The sequence below is a fragment of the Dermacentor variabilis genome, chromosome 5 (assembly GCF_050947875.1).
Source record: "Dermacentor variabilis isolate Ectoservices chromosome 5, ASM5094787v1, whole genome shotgun sequence".
NCBI lineage: Eukaryota > Metazoa > Arthropoda > Arachnida > Ixodida > Ixodidae > Dermacentor > Dermacentor variabilis.
In genome coordinates this window covers 162367741-162389794 of record NC_134572.1, presented here as the reverse complement: position 1 = coordinate 162389794, position 22054 = coordinate 162367741, and the positions used below count along the sequence as shown (strand labels likewise).

Genomic DNA, 22054 nt, shown 5'->3' with positions numbered 1-22054 from the left:
ACAAGAGCTTTTGTGCGGGTTGATTTTAAATCCATTTTGGTCTGCCCACTTGGACACCTTGTTTAGGCCCTGCTGTACCTGTCTTTCACACACAGTAAGGTTGCAAGATTTGAAACCTATCTGTATATCATCTACGTAGAGGGAATAAAAAATGGCGGGTGGCAGTGAAGGAAGAAGTGTGTTCATTTTAACGATAAAGAGTGTGCAACTGAGTATTCCTCCCTGGGGTACACCTGTTTCCTGAATAAAAGGTCGCGACAATACATTGCCGATTTTCACGCGGAAGCTGCGATCCAACAAATAGCTTTCAATTATGTTCAGCATATTTCCACGGATTCCCATCTCCGACAGGTCTCGCAAGATCCCGTAACGCCATGCCGTGTCATAGGCTGCACCCAAGGCAGAAGCTCGACAGAACTACGCAGTCCAACACAAGCCCTGTATGGAATTCAATTATACAGCCTACGCTAGTATGGGAGCTGTGGCCGCGTGTCAACCATGTGCCATCATACACTACTGTGATGTTCTTTGAAAATGTAGTCTCCATTTCAGTGTACACCTTTTTCACTGCCTCTACAGCATCTGTGAAGATGTGTGCAGCTGCCGCTGCGGCAGGCTTGAAAGTCTTTTTGAGGTGCTCATCATATGTTTTGTGGTGTAACCCACGATGCGAGACATTCATGGTGACCAAGAAGTCATTAAGAGCAGTTGGCCCTTTCCCAATGCTTTTTATTGCTTGCACAGCTCTGATGTTGACCTCAAAAGCTCTAGAGCCGCTCTTCCTTTGTGAGGACCATTCAGACTGTAGGGTACTACCACAGGAAATGCATAAAAGTACCAGCTACACTGCTAGCCCCAGTTCAGTCTCGCGGTGCACTGCTAGGCCAGGCTGCTGACAAGTTGGGCAAAGCGGGAAACCAATCAGCGAGTTCAAAGCAGCAGCTTGAACAAGCATAAACTCCTCTTCTGAAAGTGCGGGAATGGCATTTTCCTGTGAGCCAGTCAGCCCGAACTTGCGCTCCGTTGCTGAAACCGTGCGAAGCAATTCACCAACTCTCGACGCTTGCAGTTCTGCAGTTTCCGCGGACACAAATCGTGTTTTCAGGCAAGCTTGAATAGTGCGACTTTCACTGGGCGAACAGTCAACACTGCGATGAGAGGCAAGGACGGCCGCCGGCGCATCCGCGGAAGCGAGCGTGCGCCCGCGTTGCAGCTCCGTCGAAGTGCTGGAACTCGTCGATGGCATGGGACTGCTTTCACTGGCGGTTGTTGGCTGCGGAGACAACTCGGTGTTGAATGACTCACCGCAGAAGCGCGTCTCCGATGCTCTGCAGTTGGGCGGCGATGACCGCTGCAAGCCCACTCCGTGATCTGTGCTGGACGAACTTGCGACGGGACGCTTGCGTATGGCGGGACGCTCGCGTATGGCGAGTCATTGGCATGTCGATCGTCACCGGCGAAGTAACACAGCGCCCGCGCATCGACGGCGCAAGATCATGGTTGGTCTCACTATCGCTGGCTGGTGCTCGACTCGGCGCAAGATCACACAGCACGTTCGGCGCGTACTCCGCCGATTCTGAACGGACGCTCGGCTCGGCCGAACCACCTGCTGACAATCGCCGCTTCTTCCTTGCTGTGACGGGCTTGCGTTTTCGCTTCCCGTAGGCATGCTTCGTCCGGTACTTCTTTTCGAACGTGCGCGGATCCATTGCATGAGGTCGAAGTCCTCGAAACACAAGAGAAGGAAAGGCCAGAAAGGCTTCCCAGCAGCGGACAAAAGCAGACGCTCCTTGCCTCAGCCGCCATTATGCCGCGGCGTCGGCCAATGAAGAGGCGCCTTACAACGCGCCGCGGCGCAGAGCCAATCGGGGCACGGCAGCCATTGGCTGCTCTGTGCTGCCACCCTCCTGTTTTTCTTTTTTTGTGTGCTTGCTGGCTGGCAAGGGAGGAAGGGAAGGGAGAAAGAGTCAAAGAGTAGGGCTTTCCGACGATACCAAAATGGCGGCGCTCCGTGGCGGGAAAGCCGAGCAGTCGCGCCTTTTCGCGATTTCGGGCGGATGTGTGGACGCCGGCACCGACAAATATATTTTTAGTGCTTAGAGTTTGTTTTTCAGTGAAATATTTCAGTAAAAGATAGAAATGATGCTGTAGATTCTGAAAAGCGTACTTTTCAAAAATAGATTTTTTCCGCGAAAATCGCGATCTGATCCCCGCTTCCCCCGTTAACTCCTTTTGCCAGATTTCATGAGATTATTATCTAACTCCTGCTAAACCATCTAATACTAGAAGCCACCATCGCCTAAACATCTCGCCTTATTTTGCCCTTACAGACACATTTAAATACAGTTTCTTAGGTGGGGACATGGCCCTCGAAAACTGAAAAATCGCGAAAAAGTTGATGTTTGAAAAACAACATTTTTTTGCGTTGTATGTATCAGTGCCTAACTCAACCACGAAGTACCAAAAAAAAAAAAAAAAAAGCTACTTTTGAGGCCACCGCAGCCCACAAAACATGCGCAAATGCCGAAATAAAGTCAAACTTCGTGCGCGCCCCATTCCCGGCCCATGCGGCCTGCCCGCGCCATCTTAGTGTCATTCTGACCGTGAATTCTTTTTTCCGCCTTGCAAAATGGCATCGACAACGCAGTTGGGGAGCTATTGGCGTTTTCCCGCGATGCGAAGTGCTGATTGGCCGGAGCAGCGCATTCAAATCTCGTGGGCTAAAGCGCGCCTGCCATTGGCTGCTGTGCGCACGCCGCGCTCGCGTCGTTGTTGCCCTTTGCTCCGTCCACCTCAACAGACTGCTGCTTGCGAGCTGCTCATTGCCTTGCGCTACCTTTTAGATTATTTTCTCAGCTTTTTTTTCCCCGCTAGTTCTTTGCTGCATGTGATGCCGGCAACGAAGCTCAAGACTGTGCAGACGTTTGGTGCGCGAGAGTGCTAGATGCGACTTGTACGAGCATCGAACTTCTGATCTTCCGCAGTGAATGCCGACTGCGTCTACGCTTTCAGAGGCTGAAATGTGCTATCGGGTGCCGCCAGTCAAAAATCCGAAACATTCAGTGTGCCTGGAGCCGCAAGGGCTAATGAGAGGCTAATGAGGTTGTGTTGCACATTGATGAGTGGAATTCAGTCCTAGTTTTTCGCGCCGTGCTAAAATCCTCCCAGACTCTGCCTTGCTATGCGGTATAACGAGTAAATCGAGCATCACCTTAGCAACTTGGTGAAACACGTTTTCCATCAGTGTTTTTCATTTTCCAACCATAAACCACTGCACGTCCCACCTTTCTTCAATCAGAATGTGCTCTCGAAGACTGTACGCCTGCAGCGTGGCAAATTTAGCTTCGAGAGCATCTAAAGAGTCTTCAGCAGATTCATTGGAATTTCGGGGCAGCAGCTGAGGGAAACTCTGAATAAAAAAAACGAAGACTCGAGAGCGATGCCTGTGAAATAAATTTCAGGTTGGTCACCTCCACATTCTTCCAAGTTGCATTTCAGAGTTCAGTCTATATCAATAACGCTTCGCCTCGTCGCATTTCGGAAACATTTTCCGTAAAAGAGGCCCGACGTGGTTGCTGACACTAAGGGGTAGGTTGCGTTCGTCGAGGAATCCTGTAAACAGGCACTCCACACATATGACACTGTCGTCGCTGTTGTTCCGGCGAAAGTTCACTGTGTTGTCTTGCTGCTCAGCGGTGCGCCGTCGAATTGTGCGGTTTCATCTCGCCTTTGCCACCATGCGCTGTCGTCGCATCCACACGTTGTACAAAATGCATAAGGTTCTCCTTTTCTTGATGTCAAAAAGCATGGAAATTCAGAAGTATAAGATAGCAAAAACTTCTGCAAATACCTTTTCTTGGGCTTTGATAGCGCCATGGCATCAAGCACACGAGAATTGTAACTTTACACGGTGCACCGCATACACACGGCCTAGCCAACAGTAATCATACACGCAAGCAGCAGCAACAAGATGCACCATGGAAGAAGGCCTGCATGAAATGCAAGAGTTACATTGGCTCTGGCTTTGGCTGGCTTACTAGGCACTGTAGTCGGCTGCTTAGTCAATGATACCGATGGTGCTAGTGTGGTGATGCTGATGATTACGATGTGGCTTTAGATTTCGCAGTGCCGGTTTTGCAAACCCATTATTGTGCAAACAGAGACCACTTTTCGGGAGATAGACAGTGATCGTATAATCGGAAAGTTCAGTAAAAAATTGGGAGTCTCCCAGGCGAATCGGGAAGGTTGGAATGTATAAGATAGATGACATCAAACTAGTTGGCTACATTGTGATGCTGTTGTCAATTAGATCAGTGGCAGGAAAAAAAATTATCAGGATGTGCACGCTGTCATGGAAAGCATGTCTCATATGAAGTCTTGTGTTGTGGTCACATTGCGAAGGAGGTTGTGCTCTTCCCTGCTGCATGTGTTACCGTATTTACACGATCGTAAGTCCCCCCCTCAAGTATCGCGCGACAGAAGGAAAAAAAATAAAATAAAAAGAAACATACCCGAGGGCACATTCGAGTACGAAAATTTATTAGTAGCTGACATGGTCACTGGACCACTTGTCTTCACTAGTGCTGCCACCGTCATCACTGCTACGGTCCCACAACGCGCCTTCGTCCAGCGAAATTGCACATTTGGCAAACGACCACACCACGACATGTTGTGGAACAGCAGCCCACGCCGAATGCACCCAACCACACGCAGCCGTCAGGGAGGCTCCGTTGACAGGTCCGGTGAGTGTAAGTTCACGGTCTTCTGACGCCAGCCCCTCGTACTCACGGCGGAGCAGGTCCTTAAAAGGCGAAGGTCCGGGCTTGTTTCATGACCATTTCGCACTTCACTGGCATGGACCGATCACTCATTTTAGCGACGTATGCCGCAAGCTTAGCCTTCAGCTCTGGAAAGCGTCCAGACTTCGGCATGTGGGAAATTTTTCACTTGCCGTCATAGGTGAAAATTTCGTTTCGCTGCAATTGCCACTCTTGCACCACCCGTTCAGAAACACCGAACTCGCGGCCCGCTGCGCATTGATTTGTTTCTTCAGCGCAAAGGATGGCAGCCCTCTTGAACGCTGCTGTGAACGAATGCCGAAGGATTAGTGGGCCTGGAGCACTCATGATGACTGAGGAAGCATAGAAGTAACACATAGCCGGCAGTCAAGTAGGACGCGTCAAACCAATGCCTTTCGTCAAACAGAAAGTTAAGCGCAACAGGAAAAGAGAAACCCACGAGTGGTGTCTACTCTTCTATGAACTAACGATACTCCTCGTCAGCGCCGCCGCAAATGGGAACAGCGGCGCTTCCATCAACTATCGACACCCCCCATAAGTGTTGCGTGCACTGTAAAACTCAAAAATTTTGGAAAACCTTTCCAAAAAGCGAACAAACACGCGGGACAGCGAAAAGCTACAAGTAGGGCTATAGAGCAAACATAAAATTTAACTACGTTGTAGTTCCCGTTGGTCTCGCTTTTTTGGCGGTGCCATGTTTTGGTTTCGATTGCAAGTCGACCACCCCCACTTCAGATTTTCAAATTTTAAAAAAGTGGTCGACTTACAATCGTGTAAATACGATAATCATGAGATGACAAGAATCGCAGCTCCTGCACTGCTTCTGTGTAAAATAGTAACTGGATAAGTTGATTCATTCAGCGAATAAAAGTGTGCTGGTGCAGTAAACATCTCTTTACTGTTCTCATAAGTTCCTCGATAATGCAACACTCAATTTAACTCGGACATTTCTTTCAGTCCTGTGAAATCCGAACTAACTAGGTTTTAGTGTATTTCGAATCCTGATATTAGTTCTTTCTTGTCAAACATTATTAGCTACACAGCTCTGAAAAATATCCTTCCCAACAACACAATAACTTGCTCTAAGGTGCACCAAATCTACCCTATAACCAGAACACAAGTGTTTTCGTTCGAGCTTTCAACCTTGTCATGACAGTGAAATATCAACCAAGATGAAATGGGGGAGAAAGCAAGAGAATGACTTACTCCCTTCTTTTCAGCAATCAGCAACTGCCTCTTCATCTTGCGCTTCTGGTTCAAGAGGATTGCAGCCCGTCGAGTCACTGCCGCATACGGATTGAGCCTCAACATTGCATTGGTGTTCTTCAGCGGGTTCTTCTTCTGGGTGCGACGGACGACGCGTTTCCTACGCAGACGACACAAACTTGTTAGGGCACCAACTGTCACGCAAAAGACAAAAAGCGAACAAGAAAGGACGACTTACTGTGGTGCCCTAAGAAGGTGACGGATTTCCTCACTCTTGAGTATGCGGTTAATATCAGAGTTCGTCATCTGGGGCTTGGGCAGACTGCAAGAGAGAAAATCATAACTTGAGAGCACAGTTCTGTGCAGCAATGATGCTCGCAGAACAACTCATAGTAATCATTCAATGTAGAATGAAAGCAGAACAGCAACTTCAAAATTGACAGACTAAATTAGATAGGTGTCCAACAGTGTTGCGCAATACAACAGCAAACCAGATTTGATACAAGCAACAGCTACCCCTATATGCATGCCAATTTCACCGTGGCATTTTTCGAGGCTGGCTGGTAAAGAATAGCTACATTGTATTGTGGGCAACCTGGCAAGCGCCTTGCAAACAAGGCAATGTCCTTGCCTCTCCACGCTGTGTTTAACTTGCTATTTATGGCATTTACGAGACCCCAAAATGTGCACCTAATTTTTACTTTGGTTCAGAGTAGATAAACCTCATGACCCAATACAGCCGAACCCACTTGTAACAATATTCAAGTGCCACAAAAACTACAATAGCGGGGAGGTCAGTTCTCTTCCCCACCACGTTCCTCTATCCGGCTTCTGATTGTGTTGACTCGTTTAAGGGGGGGGGAACAGCAATTGAAGTGGTCAAATTGTCAAAATTTTCGATTTTCCTTTTTTTCAGAAGGCACGGACCATTATTTGCCTCGTGGTGAAATACAACAAAATACGCGGTAGAAATCAAGAAAACAGCACTTTCATCGAGTGCTATCATAAAAAATTGCGCAAAAAAGTCTGGTTTCTGAAGGCCCCATTGCACCGTGGATCGCCCGGCTATCCGTTAACGCAGTGCTACCATCTTGGTATCATCGTAAGGAGGAGTGATCAGAGCTAAAGTGCTGGAGCGACGCATTTCTCCATCGAAAAATAAACCAGCAAACGCAAGCGAAAAAGAAGAGGCAAATGCTGCATTGCGATTGGGCGCCGCAGTCTAGTGGTGCACAGGGCATGCTCCTATTGGTTGTCGTAGATTTGAATTGCTGACGAACCTCTCTTGCGCGCAGAGAGGTTCGTCGAGAGACCGCTTGGTATGTCTTCAAAAGTCGTTCGCGTAGCATTCGACAGATGGTAGGCACAATCATCATTAGCTAGACTTGGCACACGACATATCGCTGCGACAAGTTCGGCGGTGCGATCAATATGCGGGTAAATACGGTATTTCCGTAAGTGATTGCTTGAGAATACTGCCCCTTCGACAAAAGCTAGCAGCAGTGGAGAGCCATGCGGCTATTCCTTAGTGAGCTTACTTGAAGTTCTTCTTCTCGGATGAGGGCTTCTTCCATGTGCCATAGATCTTGTCAAGTCGCCGGAAAGCACTCTCGGTCCAAATGACGAAACGACCCACATGGCCACCAGGCGCCATCTTCAACAGGTTCAGCTGGTCAACCCGTAGAGTGTCCACACCTGTGAATTAACGCACACAAAACGGGTGAGCAATGCTGCACCACTCAATGGTAGACTCTTGGCATAGAGAATAAAGAAGCTGCCTAAAAGGAAAGCAACATGTTTGGAATGGGTACGTTTCAACTGTTAATGTACCACTGATAACCAGAATATCTTTGAACACAAGAACTACCGTAGTTACTCGCACAATGATCGCGCCCCTGAATTTTGTGCCATGTTTTGGTTTCGATTGTAAGTCGACCCCCCCACTTCAGATTTTCACATTAAAGAAAAAAAAAAAAGTCTACTTACAGTCGTGTAAATACGGTAGGTGCGGGAACGAATCAGGAGCATAAATGACACTGCAAATCTGATTTTTGAAACAAAGTGCTGCCAAATTGTAACTGCTGATTCCAGCTTGAGTGCGGTTACTCTGAGCATTTTCAAGGCCGAGTCTACATATAACGAAATACTGATAAACAACCACTTTTCATGTAACTATCAAGTTTGTTATAAAGTTCGACTATATTTAAGGGGGGAAGTGGGTCCTAAAAATGTTTTTCTTATTTTTGGGTGAATCTTTAATAAACTCCACTGCCTGGGGTAATTTATCATGCTTATTTCAGATCTGTAATTAGATTTTTGATAGCTGTAGCAGTTCAAAAAATATTGAGGTCTGAAGTCAAATTAATTTCAAACTCGTTACGGGGTTTTTTGATGATTCCGTCTTGCTAAATCAAAAACTAAATGCATGACACCATTGCTAAAGACCTACTGTAGGGGGTGATGCTATTTTTATTCATTTGGAAGCATTTTGCGGACAAGAAAACAATCTTACATTTATTATGAACATTTTTTTTTCTAATTAGCAGCGAGTACTATACCTGAATGTAATTTTCATGACGGTGCAAGAGTAATAAAAATAGCATCACCCCCCAGATCATTTCAATACGAATAAAATGATACCACCCTTGTCATTTTTGGCCAAAGACAACCCAGAAAAAACACCCGTAAGGCGGAGTACAGTGTGCAAAAACATTGAACTGTAATAAACGCATTTGAAGTTTCAAACAAATGTAGCTTTTGCTGAAGTGAATCTACAGCAATACAAATGGCACCCTTTTGAAGCTCTATGTTTTGTAAGAATGGCCATACTAAATGTGTGACTGCACACTCTCAAAATAATAGTACACTGGCCACTGAACTAGCACAAGAAACTTTATTAGGCACCATGCTCTACAAAGAGCATGGTGCCTGGGTTTCAAACCGAAGTGTAGAACTCTGTGTGGGCATGAATATAGTTCCAGTGTTGTACATGCAGGCTGTCTGATTGATAGCAGTCTCCATTAAAATCAGTGAGGCATTTTTTCATTTGGTATAATTGACCATGTTACTGAATGAAGGCTCTGAGTGTAAGTAGCCTTCCAAGTCATCTTCAGCTGACAGTGGCTGAGGAACTTAGGATCAGAGAGCCAGTGATAGATATGCAGCTGCTAGGTGCTTTCCAGAATTTTACTTTTGTATGATGCCTCGATGACTTCTGCAACCAGGTGTGTGCCAGCCCAAGGGGCCTAGTGAACAGAGCTCATGATGAGGTTCTCTTTATGAAGGGGTGGTATGATAGATATTGTTACGAGCTATCGTGACAATCTGATAATAGAGTGAACGCGCAATGTGCTTGGCTGCGAGTCCGAAGTGCCGATGTGCGAAATGCACAGCCGCAGATACAAGGAGCCGACGCGCGATGTGCTTAGTCGCGCAGTTCAACGTGCCGACGCGCGAAATGCCTAGTCGCGGGCTCGAGGAGTCGACCCTCGACGCGCTTATTCGGGCAGTCCGAGGTGCCGACGCGCGAAATGCCTAGTCGCGGGCTCGAGGAGTCGACACTCGATGCGCTTATTCGCGCAGTCGGAGGCGCCGATGCACAAAATGATTAGGTGACGCTCCGAGAAGTCAGCGCGCGATGTGCGTGATCGCCGAGTCGGAGACTCCCTATGCGCGAAATGTTTAGCCGCGTTTCCGAGGATTGCGTGCGCGATACGTATTTGTCACGAATTCGAAACACCGAGTGCTGAAAGGCTTAGCCGCATGTCCGCGGATTCCGCGCGTGAATGTTGGTTGCGAAGTCCGCGTCGCCGATGCTCGGAATGCTTAGCCGCGAGTCTGAAACGTCCACAAGTGCAAGGATCGGCCACGCTACTGCGATGTCCGCGTAGCGCCCGTTTTGACACGTCGAGATTACGGCGAGTGGAGACATCAAACTCGCGAGGTGCAAAGAGCCGAGCAGACGACGCGAGCGCCGGACCAATGGCGAACCGCGCTAGACCAATCGCAGACTCCGGCACGACCTACAATCATTTGCTTTTTGTGCGCTTGTTTCTGTATGGAGGAGATCGCTGAAGCGGCGAATTTGAAGACGGAGAAATGCGCTTTCCAACGAGACCAAGATGGCGGCGCTCGGTCGCGCCGTTCCGGAGATATCGTGGCGTGAAAAACGCTGTTCTTTCTTGATTTCCGCGAGATTTTTCGCCACCTTGGCTGATAAAACAAATTTTTTAGAGCATTTCAAGTGGTTTACAGTGATGATACTTGGGTATCAGATAGAAAAGGGGTCATAGAAACTGAAAATGTGATTTTCAAAAAATCGTTTTTTTTGCCATTTTTCGCGATTTAAAACCCGCGTCCCCCCTTAAACACGATGTACGGGCGAAGCTTGGTGCCATCCGCCAAGCATGACAACATGACCGTAAAACGCAGCTTTTCGTTGCCCGTTGTCAGCAGGTTTACATCGTGTGCTCGCTTAGCGCTCACGGTTGTGTTACTGGTCATATCGAAGTATACAGGAGTCTGGTCGGCATTGCCGATCTGGCCGAGCAAATACCGTCGGGAGTCTCGAAGTTTTGGAAGTGCCTATGTAAGGCGAGGACCTTATCCTCGTATGCGGCCGGCAACTTCTGGCACACGCTGGTGCGTCTACGAAGGGAGAAGCCAGCCCGCTTCATAAATTTAGAGGCCCAGGCCCTGCTGGCTTTAAATTCAGTCCTCAGTATTCCTGCTTCCGAAGCGAAGACACGGGCTTGTTGAGTGATCATTTCGCACGTGACCAGCAGTGATCGATCGCATAGATCCGTCACGTACGCCGCAAGCTTCGTTTCCAGCTCCGGAAAGCGTCCGGACTTAGGCCCGCGAAAACCACGGCGCTTGGAGTCGCATGAAAAAATTCCCTCGCGCTGAAGCCGCCATTGCCGCACCACACGTTCACTCACTCCAAGCTTGCGTCCTGCAGCGCAGTTGTTAGTTTCCTCGGCATGGAGGACAGCAGCCCGTTTGAAAGCAGCTGTGAACGAGCGCCGACAGTTCTTTGAGGCACTCATGACAGGCACGACGATTCGACACAACATAAGCACTGACAATCACGTGGCCGTCGAAAAAATCTTATCTCAAAGAGAAGCTCTTCCGCCAACTACCAATACCCCCCAAATGGCGACTTTTCCATCAATGATCGATGCTCCCACAAGAGCCTTGCGCTCGCGGTGCGCGCAGTAAATGTTTCTTTAAAGAAGAAAAAGAACCTTCTGTACAAGCTCGTGAAATAACCCTACGCGGGTTGAGCGTGAAACTTTATTCGCAAGAACACATTCACTGCGAGATGACGACCATCCAATCAACCGGAAGCGGCCACTGCCGCACTGCGAGATACCAAAACAAGCTACATGCGACTGACGAAAGCGGCCGCACGCGATTTCCTTTACCTCGCGAGTACGTTACTCACATTCAATGAGTGTTCTGTTGGTCTCTAATAATAAAATGGGTATTAGCGAATTCCTTGATTCAATTCACGGTGCTAACGTAGCCAAGATCTTATCACATTGTTCAATATATTTCCGAACTCGATGGCGGGAGGTTTGTCGCTCTAGGTACGGTGGCTAATGGGCACAGATTGGGAGCGCGAACTTTCAAAGTGGGCATCGCCTGTATTGACATCAAAATGCATGCAATAAGGTAAATTATTGTGCTACGCTTCTACCGTAACCATGGAAACGTAGGTACAAAGTTGTAACCACGCCGTAGCGTCCCCGATTTCTCTATTTTCTTGCCGTTACTAGCGGTTCACGGTTCGGTTTCGATTCGAAGTCGACCCCCCAACTTTGGATTGTCAAAAATGAAAAAATGGGTCGACCTACAATCGTGTAAATACGGTATACTGGTTAAAGGCTGCATTTTCACAATATGGTTTCAAAACGAGCGGAAGCCGACGTCAATTCACCGTCGCCTTCAAGAGAAAGGCGATTGAGTATGCAGAAGCACACGGCAACCTGGCGGCACAGTGAGAACTTGGAGTATCCGAAAAGAGCATTCGGTAGCGGCGGAGGCAAAAGCAACGTATTACAACTTGCAGCAACCAAAAGAAAACGTCGTTTTGTGGGCCGATCGCAGCGGACCGCAGAACTGGAAGGCAAGGTTGCGGAGCTGCGTGCAAGATCGCTGCCTATGACTGCCGAACGCATCTGTTTGAAAGCGGTAGAGATCGCGCACGCCTATGGACTGGGCAGCGAGAAGCACTCGTCGTCCGGCTCTAGTTCGGATGACTCTGATCAAAGGCGTTGCTCCAATTCAGAGTAGTGCTTGCGCACTTCATGCACTTCTGTGTACTGTACACCCGGCCAATTTTTAACAGTATCGCGCAACCATCGACCCGCGTGCTTGTCAGCACCTTATCATCACGGCACGGAGCGGCGAAATAGCGAAAGTAAGGGCATGTGTACACATGCGCATATCTCGTTTGTTTTGCCGCTCAGCACCGATAATAAGGTGCTGACAAGCACGCGGGTCGATGGTCGCGCGATACCATTAAAAACTTTGCCAGGTGCACATGCGAGCAGCATTAAATAAATACTGTCACCATTGTGCAACCCGCTGAGTCGCATTTGTTTCAAGGTAAGGGTGTCATGTCTCAGTATTTTTGCCATTGAAAAAAATTACCGACGATTACGTTACTTCCTAATGCGAAATTTGAGCGCAGCAAATAAGCTGTTTCACCTTTTCGATAGATTGAGGCAAAGAAATCGAGCAACACATGTATGCGCTATCACAGAATTTTTTTTTTATATTTCCCGTACTCCTGGATCATCTCGACGGCGGCGACGGTAAGCTTCTGCTTCGGCGGCACGCACCTCTGGATTCTGACGGCGACGGCGCTGGGCCTCTGCTCTGGCAGCTCGTTTAGCAGCAGCAGCAGCAGCAGCAGCAGACGGAGGACTTCCATCGTTCGTCTCGCTCATGGCTCAGAAAGAACTGGCAGATAATTTCGCAGTGGCGAACGGCAGCGGCAATTTCGGCTCGGGCGGTGCACATATACAGATCCGCCGCCACCGATCTGGCTCTCTGATTGCCACCGCACAGGGGTTGCATTGGAGGAGGAGCGAAGAAAGGAATTAAGTTCGAGCCGGCGCTTTGACAACCGGAGACTCGCAGGAAGAGGGGGGAGGGGGGCGGCGTGTACACCCAGCGGCAAACGATGGGGGCAGAAGCGCGCGCAGCAAGCGGACAACACGATAAAGGGAGGAGGGAAGAGATAGCAGCGACTGACTGATGCCGCTGACGCCGATAGTGAGTCAACCCCAGCTGCGGAGTTGGTTTCAGGGACAACGAATAACCGGCGCGTCGGCAACTGAAGAGCACCCTATCCGCCACACAAGAACAGGGGGGGGGGACCCTTTCCTCCTCTTTCTGCATGGCGGCGACGGTGTTCTATGCAGTCACGTTATCTTGACTCTCTAGCGGCGTCAGCGGCATCCAGCGGTATCAGTCGGTCGCTGCTAGCGCTGGGGGGATGAAAGGGGGGCGGAGCTGGTTACGAGGCCGACGACGACGCGAAACCCAGGAACGGACGCCAAAGAGCTGCGCTCTAAAAGATTTTTTTCATTTTTAGAATTCGTTAGTTGGGGGATCGACCTATAGTCTGGTTTTTACGGTAGTCGCGCATTTCAAGGTGCCGACGCGCGAAATGCCTAGTCGCGGGCTCGAGGAGTCGACACTCGACGCGCTCATTCGCGCAGTCCGAGGTGCCGACGCGCCAAATTCCTAGCCACGGGCTCGAGGAGTCGACACTCGTGCTTATGCGCGCAGTCGGAGGCGCCGATGCACAAAATGATTAGGTGACTGTCTGAGAAGTCCGCGCGCGATGTGCACGATCGCCGAGTCGGAGACTCCCTATGCGCGAAATGTTAAGCCGCGTTTCTGAGGTTTGCGTGCGCGATACGAATGTGTCACGAATTCGAAACACCGACTGCTAAAAGGCTTAGCCGCATGTCCGAGGATTCTGCGCGCGAATCTTGGTCGTGAAGTCCGCGTCGCCGATGCTCGGAATGCTTAGCCGAGAGTCTGAAACACGTCCACAAGCGTACGGATCGGCCACACTACTGCGATGTCCGCGTAGCGCCCGTTTTGACACGTCGAGATCACGGCGAGAGGAGACGTCAAACTCGCGAGGTGCAAAGAGCCGAGCAGACAACGCCAGCGCCGGACCAATGGCGAACCGCGCTGGAGTCACGTGGCGGGCGCAGCCAATCGCAGACTCCGGCACGACCCTCAATCATTTGCTTTTTGTGCGCTTGTTTCTGTATGGAGGAGATCGCTGAAGTGGCAGATTTGAAGACTGAGAAATGCGCTTTCCAACGAGATCAAGATGGCGGCACTCGGTCGCGCCGTTCCAGAGATATTGTGGCGTGAAAAACCCTGTTCTTTCTTGATTTCCGCGAGATTTTTCGCCACCTTGGCTGATAAAACTAATTTTTTTGAGCACTTCTAAGTGGTTTACAGTGATGATATTTGGGTATCAGAAAGAAAAAGGGTTACAGAAACTGAAAATGTTATTTTCAAAAAATCTAATTTTTTGCCATTTTTGCGATGTAAAACCCGCGTCCCCCCTTAAGTTACTGACAGCTTGCTGCGTTCTTGTTATGCAATGCTAGGAGACTCCAAGCACATGGAGAACCACAATTTCATGCCCAAAAATTTGTAAGCATTAAATTTTGTGAAACATTTTCCAATATTTGATTCGATACTTGGCGTTTTCTTCTCAATTCAATTTGATATTTGATTTCAAATCTACTGTTCGGTACTCACACACCCCTAGTATTTGGAGGTGTTATGCGCAAGAATACAAGGCACTCTAGAATTCCTACGGAAATCGGAACTACCAAGCCCTCTATGCATAGCTGTTGGAGTCGCCACCTGAGCCCCTCCCAAACAACCAATGTCATTAGTACTCACCAGGAATGTTCCTAAAAGCGCGAGTCAAGCCGTGGTCAGCTTCATAGATGACAAGTGGACCAAGCCGCTGAATGCGCCGGCGGTTCCTCATCTTCCCCTTGCCAGCACGCAGACGACGAGACTTGTACACCTGGCACAAACAAGGAGTGCAACACAAGCATAAAATTTTGACCACTGGCTTCACGGCAGCTTGCACAAGAAACATTTCAGACATAATGCAACTAACAGCTGGAAAGTAAAACGCCTTGAACAAGCTGCTTACATTGCCCACAAATAAAGAATGCTTTACAAGCACATTACCACCAGCGACTAAAATATTGCCACAACCTGAGTGGATTGGCGTAACTACTGATCACACAGACATGGTCACAACACACACACACACACACAAAACTATGCTAAGCTAAAAACAATGAAATAATTTCAAGGTTTTGAGGGACAGCTACGACAAATAAGATTGCAATCACAACCTATATTTACGCTGAAATTTTGTTCGAAGGCGCTCATTCAGCAAAGTTATTCAGTTATTCAGCAAAGCAGCAACACGGTTATTTTTGCTGCTAAAGCTTGGTAGCCTTAATTTAAAGGATGCCAGTTATGCTAGTTACTGTAGAAACATGAAAACTCTTCAAGCAGCCTAATTTTTTTCTCTCACTTTGTAAGAGCATAACTGCTAAAACAGATGGAACTTCTTACAACTACACACCTTAATTTCATTAGTGAGCACCAACCTAGCACAAAAGTACATTGTGCAACTTGTGAGCTTGGCAGATATTTGATTTTTGGTCTTGCCTGAAAGCTGCATTTATAGGCCAGCTGCACACTAATAGTTCGTTAATTCGCATCTCCTTAATTCAATAGTTCAGATCATTTGAAGTAGCCACTGCCGTCTGTCTAACAATGCATCGAACAATGCGGTGATTGCGAAATAGTTTAATATAGCCAGAATTCGATATATAATATCCTGTAAAAATGTGTCAAAAACTTTTGCGAATCATTCAATGAATCAAGGGCACGATCATTGTTTGGAGCGTGCGTTTGGTTGAGCCATGCACCGATAACTTGCCGAAAACACGAAAAATCAGAGCATCACCAGCGGCAAATCAGGCTGTCAACATGGCGAGTCAACACAAGCTGGTGTTTCCCCGGTGATTTCCTCGAGCCGGTCATGCTCAATTCGAGTCATCTGACTTTAGACAAACGGTCTAAATGCATGGTAGGATCATTAAATTTTGTTCCTAGACATATGTCAATGGCGCAGACACAACGGTGTGCGAACACCAACACTTGAACCACAGAATTAGCACAATGTTGTCAACAACAGTGTGGTGAAAAATTCTCGTTTTGAAAACTTCACGGGTGCGCACCTTGGGAAAAAAACTGTCCAGTGACCATGCAAAGCCCCTACTGCAAAACCGTTCAGTTTTCACGACCGTGCTGCATACCCACAATGGGCCGCTAATCGTTTTTTGAGCACAACAAACACAACCTCATGTTGCCTTCCAATTGCGGAGTCGGAGCAAGTTTTTCTGCTCGTTTCGAAGCAAGTTTGTTCCAATGACAGGGTGAGAGCGGGAGTAAGGCGTTCTAATGAGAGAGTCGGAGGATTCAGAGCGGGAGTCACTCAGTGGAGCAGAAAAAGATGCTCCGCTAAATCGGCAGAGTGGACCGGAACTCTGCGTGACGTATTTCCTTTACCACGTATGTCTGCGGGGAGGCACCCCTGGTCACGGCTCAAGAGGAAGCAAAAGCTGCTGCACGCTTGGCGAGATATCCATTCCGCACTTTTAAAGAAACGACAGGTGAACGGCGCTGAAGAGACAAGTGGCTGGTGCGACGGTGCTGGGAGCAAACAGCGGAAGGAAATGACAACACATAAGGCATCCTGGGTAACTCAGCGATAGAACTTCCGCTTCCGCCTTGCTCCGGCGGCGCAGGTTGTGTTCCACCCGCGGATTTGGAGGCGTTGCTCTACGCCAGAGTCGAGTGCTTGCTCGCGGAGTCCGTCGGCTGCTTCGACTCTGCCACTGGAATTCAACATCAGACTCGAGCCACGGCATTTGCGGGGATTTCCAGCGCAATACTCTCAGTCTTTCATGACCACCACACCGCCCTTATATAAAATGCCACTGCCCGGTAAGAACAGCCAAAGCTCACTGCCTTTTTTTGCACCTGAAGTTTTGCTTCACTGAATACATGGTATTTTGACTTCCTTACAGTTATGGCACAATTAAAGCTTGACTGCTTTGGCTTTTCTTGAGTGGTCGCTTATATTGAATTACCGCTCATAACGAATTTTTTCGCCGTCCCATTGACTTCATTATAAAAGGGATTACTGTATGTGAAGCTTCTGCAATAAATTTAGTTGCAAGCATCTTGCCCTGTTCTTTCAATTTTATTTGTGTTAGCGTTGAGATTTAAAAAGTTCCTACAATGCGCAAAATGAATTCCTGACAGTTCCCCACTGTCCGGATGAGACCAATAAGATGTGTTGTCAGGCGAGTTGGTTCACGATGCAAAATTAATAGAGAGAGAAAAGAAGCGCACAAGACGAAACAGTGGAACCACTAACTGACGCATTTTGATATGATGTATGCACAATAATAAACACCAACAACAAGGGCAAGTGAATAATAAAGAACACTGCCAGTGCTTTACCAGAACTAAGAACCTTGTCAATTTAGCCTTTTCAGAAACCTGTTTTCGTCCCTCCTCAAATTTGTACAGACACGTCCCTAACACAATCACCAAGCCTGTGCTCGGTGAAACGAGACCAACCTTCTCCACGTCGGTCCATGCCTTGACTTTCTTGAGGAACAGCACGGCCTCCTTGGTCTTGGTGAGGTCCTGCACCTTGTCGCTCACCACCAACGGCACCTCAGGGATCTGCTCAATCTTGTGACCCTTGGAGAGCACCAGCCCCGGCACTCCAGAGGCGGCCACCGCCGAGCAGATGGCGTAGCGCTTCTGTGCCACATTGATGTGACGGTGCCAGCGGCGGTACGTCTTGGTCGGTGCAAACATGCGGCCACCACGGCACATGTTGCCAAAGGCACCCTGGCCTGAGCGGTGGGTACCTGCAGGCGTGCGTGGCAGAAATATGAAACACTCAATGGGAGTGGACCCGAGAAATTCCACAAATTGTGCTTTTAACACATACCACATACGCAAAATTAAAGTTAATAGATTTCATAGTGTAGACCAGGAGCACCTGAAAATAGATAAAACAGGACATGCATTGTACAGTCAAACCTCGTTAATATGTACCCGCTTAATGTGTAATTGCGGTTTAAACGTAGTTGCGAAGATTCCCCCCCCCCCCCCCAGGCCCCATTGAACCCCATATAATGGCTGACCGCTTAAGCCATAGTCATTCGGTGCCCACCAAAACGGTTAGTGTGTACTGTTTTCTTTCTTGTTCTATGTGCACAGACACAAAATTGGCAAAATCTCGTGTGCAGACATTTGATTCTCAAATTGCAACACACGGATGACGGCCGCCAGCGATACTGACAACAAAACTTCGCCACCATGACACATTTCCTGCTCATACAGCTGTTGCCGACCACAGTGCACAAAAGCATGGCCTTCGAGATGGCTTTTGGTTACGCAAAGAAGCTCCCGGTAAGGGTGTGAATTCGCTGTCCTCATTGAATGCAATCCAATTCAAGTAGCAACCGTGCCGGAGCACATACTTTCTTTAATGCACAGGCATTTCTATGCTTACCGAACGTGAAAAATTCCCCTCTGTCCATCCGTCTTGTAAAACCACTGCTTTCGAGATAAAGTCAGCGGCAGCAGCGAGCAACTGTACCTTCATGCTGCCTGTTGCTTCAATGCAAATGAGGTGGTCAGAAAACACTGTCAAGAAGCTCTCGGCTAAGCCGCACCCTGCCCCTTTCGCAGATCGCTTTCAAGATGTTGGCCCGTGCAGAGTTAATAGCACTCAGCACTCTGTCCGCATCGCAGATTGTTTTCAAGATACGGTCCGCGTAACCATGCCATATATGCAGGCGCTGCTGGTGTACGTTTGATCACAGTTCACAATGGTTCAACACAGATGGATAAGGCGCTAATGAGCAATAACGGCTTATAATGATCGGAACGTCGTCAGCGCACTGAGTGCTGCCGTCCGCACCAGTTTGTGTGACCGCAGCGCTGTCGTTCGTCTGTACTGGCCGGATCAAGTTTAATAACATTGATAATGACATCAGGCTGCATGGAGAGGAGCAACTGGCACAATGCTTATGCATACTTAGACAGCTTCCAGAGAAGTTTCTGCATGAATTTTTTTTCTTCATTCCAGTGTGCTTGCAGTCGTGATGTTCCACGGTATTTGCTGTGGCACATCATGTTTATGTTATTGAGAAGTTGCTACACCAGTGGAGTTACCTGATAGCGACATTGTTGCTGCTGTCGCACCTTGCCCATCCTCAAGCTAAAGTGATGACGACAAAGACAATATGGAAGTAGATGACGACCTTTCATTATATGACGCTGCGTGTGCTTTGAGTGTCATGTGAACCTTTGCAGAGAAGCAGGGCCTTGCGGACAATCTCGCTCGTGGCCTTAGAGTTCGAAGATGTACGGCAAGGTCACCATGGCGGCATTTTAAGATCGCCGATTTTTTGCTGCCTACTTACAAATAAAGCCTGTCTGAGTGTGCATGTTTGAGCATTGTGACATTGTTCTTTTCCGGCCGGTAGCAGCTTCTAAACTGGCACTGGCGTAATTCGTACATTGTTTAGTGCTTACCTAAACGTTGTTCCCAGCCGACTACGTATGAAGGAGGTTTGACTGCGCACGATGACGCCAAATGGTCTACAATACTGAATATGCTGCTCTCGATGTTATTGCCTTCATCTCTGGCTAAGGTCATGTCTAAACTTAGAACCATCCACGCATAATAACCGTCACAGAGCTGAAACAAGTGAAAACACCTCGGCAACTCCAATTCTGGGGTTTTAAGCGTTAAAACCAGAATACAATTAGGAGGCATGCCGTTGTGGTGGCACTTCAGATGAATTTTGACCACCAGGTGTTCTTTGTGGCTGCTGCAGCGGGGTTCCAATCCCGCACCCTTGAGTTTGGCAGCGCCATGCCACAGCCACTCACAACACCACAATTGGTACCCCTCAGTAACTCTGGCTTTTGGTCCTGGCAAGGGAGTTCAAGTCCAGTGGCCATTGAAAGTGCATTGACACAGTGATAGAAAGTACATATGTTCATATTTGAAACTGTACTCCCGAGATTTGTACTGGTTGGAACAAAGCCCACCATGCTTACTGAGCAAATTGTTAACAGGTTTAGTTAGAAGTGCACCAAACCAGACATTTACGACAGGGTCGTCTTAACTAGCAGCTGACAGACAACTGTAAACTTTATTGCACACACACTACACAGGCGTTACGAAAAAGAGCAGCAGCAGGGCGCTTACATTCTCATCGGCACATTTTCGGACTCAAGGAAGGCAACGAATGGCTGGCTTATGGAAATCCTATCACTGCCTTTTATATAAAATGCTGCATTAGTGCTCGGAGCAGTGCTGGTGTGAGACTGGTCAAGCAAACGAGACTTACCACACGAATACATTCCTTTTTACAACAAGGCAGTGCCATGTGCCACCACGCAATTTGCTTTTATGCAACTTTACTGTCCTAACATAATTTGATATCATTCATTCTTTCAGTGTGCACCACCCCCCCCCATTCAAAATATATCATGTTCGTCATCGCGCCTCTCATTATTGACTTTGCTTTACTTCCATCTACTTTTGGATGTTGCTTTGATTGATGCACAGGGTTTAGCGTCCCAGAGCAACGCTGGGGCTTCATATTAATTTCTATTACCTTATGTAGTTGAGCGTGCGCCCACACACAAGGTTTTTTTTTTTTTTTTTGCATTTCACACCCATCAAATTGCGGTCGTCAGGGCTGGCAATGAAACCCGCCATCCCGGATGTAATATTCTGACAAGATGTGCGTAACTGGCTCCGCAGTATTGCGGCATTCTGCGCACAGGTCTTCCGAGCGGCAACGCTCACAACGACAACGCAAGCGGCTTGCTCTTGAAGCGGACTCACCTCCTCCGCGAACGCGGGGAATACGCGCCACAGCACGGCCCGTGCCCCAGGACTCGGCGGAAGTCTGGTGCCCAGCTTCCTTCGACACGGCGTACGGCTGGCGGCTGTTCTTCGCCATGTTCATGTGAACGAAGTTCACGATGTCGGGCCTGATGGGCGCCTTGAAGACGGCTGGCAGCGCCACGGTGGCGCCGGACAGCTCGTTTTTCTCATTGTAAACGTTGACCAAAGGTCGCGCTAAGGTGTACGCCTGCAAAAGAAACGCGCAAAAGTTGCAAAGACTCTGCTGTCACGCTTGCGCTTTCTCGATCGGTATTACGGGCTGGACAGATTGCACTCAAAACTAGGGCGGCACTAAGCCGCTGGCGCATGTCACTCCTCGCTACGACGTGGAGCGACGTAGCAAACTACTGCGACGCTAACCGCACGATGCAGACCGGGCAAAAGATGCCCCACCGACACCAAGCATGTCAAAACTCCCGAGACAGACTCCTCTACCACGTGGCGCAAGTCTGTAGAACAGCGATGTGACAGGCATTACGTCAATCAGACACTGAAGAATTACGTGAAGCACGTCAAACCACCGCATGGATTCAACAGACTACATTAAGCAACACGTAGCATGCGGACCTGGAGACCGCTTTCTTTTCCTTCTCAAGCTATCTACCGCTACAAACTCACGCACTAGGCCTACTGCTGCCGGCTGCCAATCTAGCGAAACATTTCGCTCACAGTCAGAAATTAATGCGCTAAACATACCAGCGTAATCTCAACGACAATATATAATGCGCTAGCAGCGTAAGATTGCATGGAGAAATTAATCACTTACCATTTTTAAACGCGATTATGTCACGGAGACTACCTATCGCCTGCGCATATGGCGACGACGGAGCCGAAAAAGGGCGTATTGATACATGCACACACGTTTCAGACCGGAAAGCCGGAACCTCTTATACCGGAAACTGCCGGAAATAAACCAGCAGAAAGAGGTTGTTCCTGCCGCGACGAAAAATAGATC

At 48.4% G+C, this 22054-nt stretch overlaps 1 protein-coding gene across 1 annotated transcript in view; it reads right to left on the bottom strand.

Moving 5' to 3' along the window:
* RpL4 (ribosomal protein L4) overlaps nucleotides 1–22015 on the bottom strand; it is a 28214-nt gene extending 6199 nt beyond the window's left edge. The window contains exons 1-7 of the mRNA XM_075693706.1: nucleotides 21866–22015; nucleotides 21037–21286; nucleotides 17733–18031; nucleotides 14955–15084; nucleotides 7544–7700; nucleotides 6244–6327; nucleotides 6006–6165 (exon numbers count right to left, since the gene is read on the bottom strand). Coding sequence (XP_075549821.1) covers nucleotides 6006–6165; nucleotides 6244–6327; nucleotides 7544–7700; nucleotides 14955–15084; nucleotides 17733–18031; nucleotides 21037–21286; nucleotides 21866–21868 — 1083 coding nt within the window. The 5' untranslated portion in view covers nucleotides 21869–22015. The remainder of the gene's footprint in view (nucleotides 1–6005; nucleotides 6166–6243; nucleotides 6328–7543; nucleotides 7701–14954; nucleotides 15085–17732; nucleotides 18032–21036; nucleotides 21287–21865) is intronic.
* Between the last annotated feature and the right edge of the window lie 39 nt (nucleotides 22016–22054).